At 30.5% G+C, this 10,007-nt stretch overlaps 1 protein-coding gene across 3 annotated transcripts in view; it reads left to right on the forward strand.

Moving 5' to 3' along the window:
• LOC106470581 (SCY1-like protein 2) overlaps positions 1–10,007 on the forward strand; it is a 37,391-nt gene that overhangs the window by 7,896 nt on the left and 19,488 nt on the right. For all 3 annotated transcript variants that reach the window (XM_022399192.1, XM_022399191.1, XM_013931144.2), the window contains 8 exons: positions 41–210; positions 1,366–1,523; positions 3,624–3,768; positions 4,211–4,360; positions 6,526–6,741; positions 7,246–7,362; positions 7,484–7,609; positions 9,152–9,328. In XM_022399192.1, the coding sequence (XP_022254900.1) occupies positions 49–210; positions 1,366–1,523; positions 3,624–3,768; positions 4,211–4,360; positions 6,526–6,741; positions 7,246–7,362; positions 7,484–7,609; positions 9,152–9,328 (1,251 nt within the window). In that variant the 5' untranslated portion in view covers positions 41–48. The remainder of the gene's footprint in view (positions 1–40; positions 211–1,365; positions 1,524–3,623; positions 3,769–4,210; positions 4,361–6,525; positions 6,742–7,245; positions 7,363–7,483; positions 7,610–9,151; positions 9,329–10,007) is intronic.

A 10,007-nucleotide genomic window follows, 5' to 3' on the forward strand; every position in this document is an offset into this window, starting at 1 on the left:
TAATTTGTTACATCTAAATATTCTGTATGTTTTATTTTAGTGCATAGCATGGAAGTCTTCAACAAAATTAGAAATACAGTTTCAAATCTGGGTGCAGTCCTTCCAGGGAATCCAGTAACTCGTGAATTTGAGGTTGAACGACATATTGCCAGTGCTGGTCCTGGCTTACTGTGGAAGATATTTCAAGGGTATAAAAGAAGTACTAAGCAAGTAAGTTTGTGAAGGGTTAAAGTGGGTTAGAACTGTGGAAGATATTTCAAGGGTATAAAAGAAGTGCTACACAAGTAAGTTTGTGAAGGGTTAAAGTGGGTTAGAACTGTGGAAGATATTTCAAGGGTATAAAAGAAGTGCTACACAAGTAAGTTTGTGAAGGGTTAAAGTGGGTTAGAACTGTGGAAGATATTTTAAGGGTATAAAAGAAGTGCTACACAAGTAAGTTTGTGAAGGGTTAAAGTGGGTTAGAACTGTGGAAGATATGTTTTTACAGAAACAGATATTTGTTTAATGCAGTTTGTGTAAAAAAGAGGTGGGAACATGAATTAATATTTAGTTTTATTCTTAAGATAGGCTGCAGTATATTTATGTTATATAGTAACAAAGTTATTTCCATTCTATGTAGGCAGATATTAAAAATATGATACTGAAAATATGTTACTTTGTGACAACATAGCTTATGTATAACACAAGGAGGAAATGTTTTTGTGACTGTATTGGTGTATTACCATACCATATTATAGAGAGTAATAAAATATGCATAACCTGAGCTTTCAAGCCTGCTTGACACTCATCATGTTTTTGGGACTTGTTCTGATTTTTTCAGCTATACTTAGTTATAATTTCATGCTGTTTTGAAGCTCTAAATAATTTCTGTTTTTTCTTTCTCACTAGTTAATTTCTAGTCTTCATATAAGAAAATAAATTATTCAGAACTAGCAGTTCTAACATGAAACTACCGTGTTTGCTAAAAGTTATAGCATATTTCTGTGTATAAAAGTAAATTTGATGTGTTGTAAATTTTTGGATATTTCTTCACAGTTTTATTTATCTTTGATTTTATAATTACAAGTATAATTTGGCTTGAAAATATTTTATAGTAATTATTGCTTCTATTGTTTTTATGGAATATTTTATGTAGAGCTGATCTGTGAGTTAGAGAAATTTTTTCATCAACAAAAGTAATTTATGTTTTATAATTACTCATATTTATTGTATTTTAAGAAACTAAGAATATTTGGTATATATTTTGGAAAATTATTGTGGAAGGACAGTTCAGAAACAATTTATAAAACTTTGAGAGCTCTCGTGAAATGTTTTACAAACGTGACTGACTTTATCACATATGTAATGTGATATATCCATTTCTAGGAGGCAGCTGTTTTTGTTTTAGAAAAAAAACAACTTGAGAGATATTCAAAACGGGATCGTGATGTTATATTAGATATTTTAAAGAAGGGAGTAGCTCAGCTAACTAGACTGCGTCATCCAAGTATATTGACTGTTCAGCATCCATTAGAAGAGTCAAGGTGAGTAAAAATTAGGAATATTTAGATAAACATGAGGTTTGAATTCAGTGCTTTTTTTACTCTTTCATGTATGAGTGCTTCCTAAATGTACTTTAAAGGAACTTTCATAACATGAAAAACTCTGAGAAACTTTATGCTCATTTGTTAATACACTTGTACAAATTTCTACTCTTGCTGTACAGATACCAGAGCTGGCCAGTTAGTTATATTTGCTAAGTTAATAATTGATGGCCTCATTAATCTTATACATTAGATTAATTGATTAGTACACACCTTTTACAACCCTCCACTCTTGTACAAGAAAATAAAAAGGGGTGGGGGTGTACTAGCTTCATAATTTTTTGATCATTGCATTATTCTAACATTGTATTAATCTTACTATTTTTGTACAAATTGTTTTTGCCTTTTTAGGTAATCTTTGAATTACCCTTAATTTCATATAATAGGCTTCTTCTGAAGATCATCATTTGTGCATTTTGTAAAAACATATGTTTTGTATAAAAATATTTTGCCACAGATATTTTAAAAAATAATTTGAACATTTCCTTCTGGGTTAATGAATTGCTAATGTTGAATAAGTACCAGCACATGGTAGCTGTCATGTTTGTTATTAAAATATGAGGTAATCCCACATTGCTTTTCTGTAAATCAAATGAATTGATAATTAAATAGTGTGAATATGTTTTGCTATCCATAATAAGGTTAATAATATGTTTATTTAAAATGTATCACAATTGCAATTAGAAATAGTTAAGTAGCCAGTTAGCACTCGATAATTTAGGTCATTCATGTCTTCTTGTTGAGTAAGTTAATTTTAATCGATCTTTTAGCATCTAGGTTTCTTTAGTTTCAATTTTGTTGTTGTTAACTGGGTGCCTTTTATTTCTCATGTTCTTCAGGGTAGGTTTTATTTTCGTGTCCTTTGTCTTATAGACTTATAATTTTGATATTTAAGGGTCATTTATCTCTTCAGTTCCTTTAATGGTTTGTACTTTAGCTGTTACTTATTCCTTTATGTTTTAGGTTGAATTTCATAGTTCTACAGGTTTGTTATTTTTATGTACTTTGTAGACTCTACATGTTTCTAAATTTTGTTAGTTTCATTAGTAATGAGTACTTTCTCTAAGTTCTATAGTTTGTATCTTTTTAGCTACACTTCACGACAGTTTTATGGTTTATATTGGTTCTATCTGTAGGTTTCTGCTTTCTGTTTCACTCCCCCTCTATCCACTTCCAAGATCTCCTTCACTCCTCCTTGGGACCGTACTTTGTTCAGTCGTCTTGCCAAGTCTGTTCGAGTCCTACTACATAAAGGAGCTATCAAACAGGTGGTGCCCACTGAAACGGGATTTTACTTCCATCTTTGTTTTGTCTCCAAAAACACAGGAGTTTGGGGTCTTATCATCGATCTGTCCTGGCTGGATCCTTATTTGGAGATGCCTCTCTTCACCATGGAATCCTGCCTTTCACTTTGGGGAGTTTTTGCCCCAGTGTCACGTCATTTTTCTTCAGTTCGTCTACAAGGGTTCTGTCTTCCAATTCTGGGCACTACTGTTTTGTCTTTCTTCAGCTCCGTGTGTGTTTGGTCGAGTGGTACACTCTTTTGCACATCATCTTCACTCGCTGGGTCTTTGGACTCACCATTTCATGGACGACTGGCTTCTACTCATCTCTTCCTATCTCCAGTCAGTCACTCACACCCACTTCGAGAAGCTGATTAATCAATCCAATTTTATATTCTGTTTAAATTGAGCCACTAGTATTGTTTTAGCAATACCATGTGCTATTCTAGACACATTCAGTATTGTTGTTTTCCAGCTTTAAATGTATGTATTTCTTAATATTTCGTTAAGCCAAATGACAATTCCTGAAGAGGATTTAATTCTAGCTCCAGTATTATATATTAATATAATAATAATAAATAAAAAAAAAAGGTACAAGATATCAATGTTGTGTAAATCCATTTGTTATGAAAATACAGTGTAATTTTTATCTTATTTATAACCCACATTAAATATGGATGAATTTGAAGATTATTAGTTCATCTGACATTGAATTTCTTCAATTGCATAAATCGAAATTTTCTTTTCATCCGACAAGGGAAAGTTTGGCCTTTGCCACAGAGCCAGTATTTGCAAGTTTAGCCAATCTGTTAGGAAACAATGAAAACATGCCCGTACCACCACCACCTGATTTAAAGGATTTCAAGTTGTTTGAAGTAGAAATTAAATATGGACTTCTTCAGGTGAGCTGTATGTTTAAACTGTTGGTGTAAGGATGTTTAAACAATTATTTAACCGCTTATTGTACAAAAACTGCTATAATTAATGTGGTTATTTGCAGAAGTTATTATGCATCTTTTATTGACTGTTTCAAAATCTGTCTCATGAACCTTTCTTAAATGAAGATACTAATTGTTGAAGTAAGAATGTAGTTGTCAGGTGATAAGCTGCCTTGTTTTATTTGTAAATTGTTTTATTGTCTCACAGGGGATGAAAGTAGAAATTGGGTATCCCTTATACTTTTCTGATTTTAAGGAGTAGGCTTTGTGAACTTGTAATAACATAAGAAAATGTTAACAGAATTTCTAATGAATTGATTAAAGCTGTAGTCAACATGTGAAAGCTACATTTATTTGTTATTGTGTATTTCAGTTGTAAATATTTAAAAGTTCATTTGTTTTTCAGATTGGTGAAGGTCTTGTTTTTCTTCATAATGATGTTAAGATGATGCATCGGAATATTTGTCCAACATCTGTTATCATCAACAAAAGTGGGGCTTGGAAAATTGCAGGATTTGATTTTTCAGTTTCATGTTCAAATCCCAATGATCCACAGGCATGTTATTTCATCCATATGTCATACTTTATATTTAGCAGTTTACAAAATAATAAACACGTTAGATATTTCTCAGAGTTCGTAATAGCATAGACAAGAAACTTTAAAAAAAAGTGACTTTTTATAGAGTTTTTATAGATGATAAAGCTATTATAATAAAGCTTTGAAAACAACAATGTAGAAAATGATCCTCAGTAACTAGTCTTAAAAGAATAAGATTCATACACTTAAATAATACATTGTTAAACCAAAAAAAAAAAACTAGCGGATAGGAACAATATATCATTTTAAAAGAGAGTACTGATGTATCTAGGACATTTTTATATCTTGGCTTCATGATATTAAGTTAAGAGATAATGTATAATTGCAAGTTATACATGTACTCTACCTCTTTCTGTCAGGGATACGTAGTATTAACTATATACAAAATAGTATTGTATGTATTTTTCAGAAGTTAAAAATCTGTTAGCTTCGAGAATCAGACACTGCTTACTATTGTACATCAAGTGATCTCCTAATCATGTAAAAATTTAGGAAACTGTGTTTTTACTATACCAAGAAAAACAATAATCCCTGTAATTGTTATTTGAAGATGCAAATGTATTTCTTTAAAAATTGAATATATTTAAAGTTTTAAATTCTCTGTGTATTTATTCATGAATTTTTGAAACTTACTATATCATGGAATGTTATTTGTCCACTCTACTTCCTTAAAGATTTTTAGTGCCCAAGTGCTTGAAATAGGCCTAATTGTATGGTTATTTGTTGAGGCTACTATATCTATTTTGAACAATTTAATTTGACAATGATTTTCAAACAGAAATAACATTATTTAATTATTTCTATATTTGAAGTTTATTTAAGAATTGGATTATTATGTTAGGTAGTTTCACAGCTACATGCTAGAATATGAGTTTACAAAGAAGTATTATCTTAATGACACATCAACACATCAGAAAGACCACATACTGATAGTGATTGGAATCTTGGCTTAATTTTTATCAAAGATAGACTAATAATCATTTATTAGCATTTTTACAATAAACAACAGTTTAAAATGAGTAATGATCATTTAGGGAGTGTGGCTTTATTAAGATTAAAACAATTAGTTTTAACCCTATTATGTGATGATATTGCAAACGTTTTTGTTTATTTTTTTTGCAGTTGAGGGTCTGTCATTTTTTTTTAAAGATACATTGCATTGGAAGTTTACCAAAATTTTACTATACACATTGAGAAAACTTTAATATATTTTTTAATTACTTTAATGTTTTTACCACACACACAATAAATGAAGCATCTTGTAATATCAGCACTTAGTTTGCTGTAATAACTTGAATTTTAATAATGTTTTATTGGGTAATCATTTATTGAAGTTGAAGTAAGTTTTATCTTATCCATTAGATGCAAAACTGATTTGAGAACTTGCTTATTTTTATATGAGTAAAACATAAACCAATATATTAGTGAAAAAAAAAAGGCTTGTGCAGTATTATGTGCCACATTTAGAATTTATATCTGTAATGATTAGGATGTGTAAAACGAGAGTGTATATGTATTACGTGTTTACTCAGTCATGATGATAATCTAAAATTCCCTTATATAAACTGTAATGCTCAGGAATGGGCAAACATCCTTGCTGGGCTCTCTATCTCTCTCTCTCCTTTTTAACATTTTCAAGAATTTATTAAAATGAAGATCCTAAATTAGGACAGCAACAAGCTCATAAACCAGACAAAATCATAGCAGCAGCTGTTTTTACCTCACAGTATAAGCTTAAAAACGTTAATAAAATAACAACAAATATCTATTAAATCTATAAAGTAACAAATACATATTAATTATTACTCAAATTATTATTTCAGTCATTCTTAATGTATCAAGCATCTATAGGCAAAGAAAAGCCAAAAACTATGTTTTTTATCATTAAATGAAGATATAACCTAAAGATGCTTTATGGCATAACCACATTTCATTCGCCCGGGGCCCCTGGACAGTTGCCCCCCCCCTTGTTTGGAAGAAGTAAAGCAGCAGAAGTTAAATTGGGGTAGTTGAACAGCTGTATTTGGGTTTTGTGTATGGCAACGGGAAGAATTTGTTCAGGAGTGTGTAGCCATGATGTTTTTTATTTTCACCAGCTGAGTTGCTGTTTTTTCTTATTGCAGCCAGAATTTCCTTTTTATGAGTTGGAGGCTGATCTACCACCTGCTGCTCAACCCAATTTGGACTATGTGGCTCCTGAATATGTTCTTACACTAAAATGTGACACAGCAAGTGATATGTTCTCTCTTGGAATGATGGTCTATGCTGTGTTTAACAATGGGTCTCCTATCTATAATAACTGTGGAAATCTCTCAACTTTAAAGAAACATGCAAAGAAGGTGTGTTGTCATATGAAGTGAGACATTTTTGTGAAGTACTAGGATTTGTATTGAAAAATATGACGGTAGTAAATATTGGTATTAAAATTTAGTTAGAAGGAAACCCTTTAAACTGTCATTTTAAATGTTAATGTCTATAGTTTCATACGAATTATAAACTCAAATTACCAATATTTGCAAGCTAGAATATAAAATAAGAGTCTCTTATCTTTTCAGTTTGCTAAGATATTGCTCAAGTAATAAATCAAACACAGTGGCATCCCACTCACCTCTTTTCATTTTTGGAAATGCTCCCTTATATACACTTCTATATATGACATGAATAAGCAATTGGAAGCTCAGAATGTTCTCAGTTCTATTTTCTAAATTGTGTATATATATATAACCATGTAGTATTTGGAAAATCTGTACACAGTTATGAGTGAAAAACTAGTACAAATAGTGTCATTGTGATTGGTTTACTTTTTTTAATGTATTTCACTGTGATGTGTTTTTGTAATACAGTTGCAACAGTTGTCAGCATCAGTATTCTCCTGCTTTCCTTCAGAAGCTAAGGAACATTTCAAAATGTTATTGAATGCAACAGCAGAAGTCAGGCCAGATGCTCATCAATTTTCAAAGGTATAGACCTCTGGTTTATAAAAACATTTTATTCTTAAGTTCAGAAGCACATTAATAAAATGTTTGGAATGAATACAGTTTTTATGTGATTTTTATATTAGTTGTACTTATTTTTTTCCAGTTTCAGTTTTTTGAAGATGTTGGTGTAAAGACACTTCAGTATTTGGATTCTCTGTATCAGTGGGATAATTTACAAAAATCTCATTTTTTCAAAGGACTTCCACAAGTTTTGGCCCAAATGCCAAAGGTATCAATGTTTACTCTTACCATATAATTTTAAGTTTGTTATAACATTAATCTGTGTTGCAGTGTAAGTTGGTATAAATTTGAAGTCAGATTAGTATAGTCACATTATAAAGCAGGAATACAAATGACCAAGTTGTAGGTTAAAAAGTACAGCATGACATAACTGTTATCCTTGGTTTTAGTACAGTTGGCTACTGAGCATTTTGTTCCCAGACATTTTGCTGCTGGTCAGTTTGCTACTGGTCCTTACTTTACTAGGGTATTTTGCTACTAGGTCATTTTGCTACCTGTTCCAGCTACACATAAATAACTCGTTATGGCTCGACAACTAATTGAAGCAGTGGCTGGACAACTATTTGAGGAAAGCCTGAATCATTTTTAAAAAGTTCAGATCTTTCATCATTTTAAATAAATGTTTTACAAAATAAAACCCTTTTTTATTTTAAAGGAGTGTATCTCCAATAAACTAATACTGAAGAAATATTTACTAATATTTTATAATATTTTACTGACTGGAGTGTTTGTCTAATGAACTAATACTGACAAAATATTTTTATTTTATGATCTTAGATAAGATATATAAGTGAGATTCTGACATAAAATTATCGGGTAACGAAATACCCTAGTAACGAAATGACTAGTAGCAAGCTGACCAGTAATGAAATGTTCAGTAGTGACGTGTCTGACTACTGTTATCCTTGTAATGCAACTATCATTATGGTGGATTTATTTCAAGATTTTGTATGTGGTATTCTGTGAATATCTGACATCAAACAGAATTTAGTATTGATGTGGAAGGACTATCAGTATATATGTAGCAAAAATTTTTAAACTAGTGAAAAAATATTAAATAGTTTTATTCCAATAAAAAATTTTCTCTCTCTATATCTAATGTTTTACAAATTTAAATATCTTGTTACTGTTTATTCTGAAGACTATGATTAGATTGTATTGTAAAATCTGAACATAGTTTTCAGGTTGTCTATAACAAAATGTAATTCTGCTGATAAATTCGCATTTTTTAATTGATTTGTAGTATCATCATTTATATGACATTCATAATAATTTATCATGTTTTATATGAAAGCACTATTAGCTTGCAATGTGAAGCCACGAAGATTACTAGTTTTTTCTGTCTTTTGTGTGCAGAATACCTTCACAGTGTAATGTTTGTATCTCTTGTAACACACGAGATAACAGAAAAACAAAATGTAAGCATTTAAGTGTAATCCTGTAACTTTTATTTAAAAAGAAATCTAAGCTGCTCTGTAAGAATAATAATCAAATATTGGACAAGTTATAATTAGTTAATAAACATGTTGTTCAGTATGATGTTATTTTAATCCAAGAAAGCAAATGCAAGATATTATTACAAATGAATGTAAGATTTAATTATTACATAAATACTAAAAATCAGAGTCACAGGGCATAAATATCATAAAGCAGTAAAAGATAAATACATGTAATGCTGTCTGTTTTTGTTAATCAAAATTATAGAAATTGTGTGTTCTAGAATAAAATTTTTTCCTTAATATTTATTCAGAGGGTGGCTCTTCAGCGAGTGCTTCCATGTCTGGTAAAGGAGTATGTAAACCCGGAAATGGTACCTTTTGTTTTACCTAATGTTTTATTAATAGCAGAACAAGTTTCAAAAGAAGAATTTCGTCACAACATTCTTCCTGATCTTATTCCTGTCTTTAAACTTCAAGAACCTGTGCAGGTAAAGAACTCTGAGCTGGTTTAAATGTTTGTGTATATTGTAGTTTCATGGTTGTACTTCCTTCTTTCTTCTAATGTAAGCTATCTTATAAACTTCAAGAACCTGTGCAGGTAAAGAACTCTGAGCTGGTTTAAATGTTTGTGTATATTGTAGTTCATGGTTGTACTTCCTTCTTTCTTCTAATGTAAGCTATCGTATAAACTTCAAGAACCTGTGCAGGTAAAGAACTCTGAGCTGGTTTAAATGTTTGTGTATATTGTAGTTTCATGGTTGTATTTCCTTCTTTCTTCTTATGTAAGCTATCTTATTTTTATTTAATGACGGTCAGTCTTGATACATGGAAATAATTCTGGCATGTAAGCTATATTCAAGCAAAACTCTAAGTTGAGGTCTCTATACCCCTGATGATAGTGTACACTTTCATAATCTGAAACATGCAGTGTCAGTTTTTCTTTTATAGTCATTTTTACCCTTAATGAAATTGTTTTCACTTTTTTTAAATGCTGAGTTGTTTATATTTATATCTTTACCCTTGAAGTCAGCAATTAGATATTACATATCTAGCTTTTTAAGATGACACAAATATGTGAAGTATTTCAAACTGTATTTTTAATGTTTTTTTGTACTGACTGAAGGCACATGTTTCTTTTTAATATATATATATATATATATATATATA

This window comes from Limulus polyphemus, unplaced genomic scaffold, assembly GCF_000517525.1.
Source record: "Limulus polyphemus unplaced genomic scaffold, Limulus_polyphemus-2.1.2 Scaffold4098, whole genome shotgun sequence".
Taxonomy (NCBI): domain Eukaryota; kingdom Metazoa; phylum Arthropoda; class Merostomata; order Xiphosura; family Limulidae; genus Limulus; species Limulus polyphemus.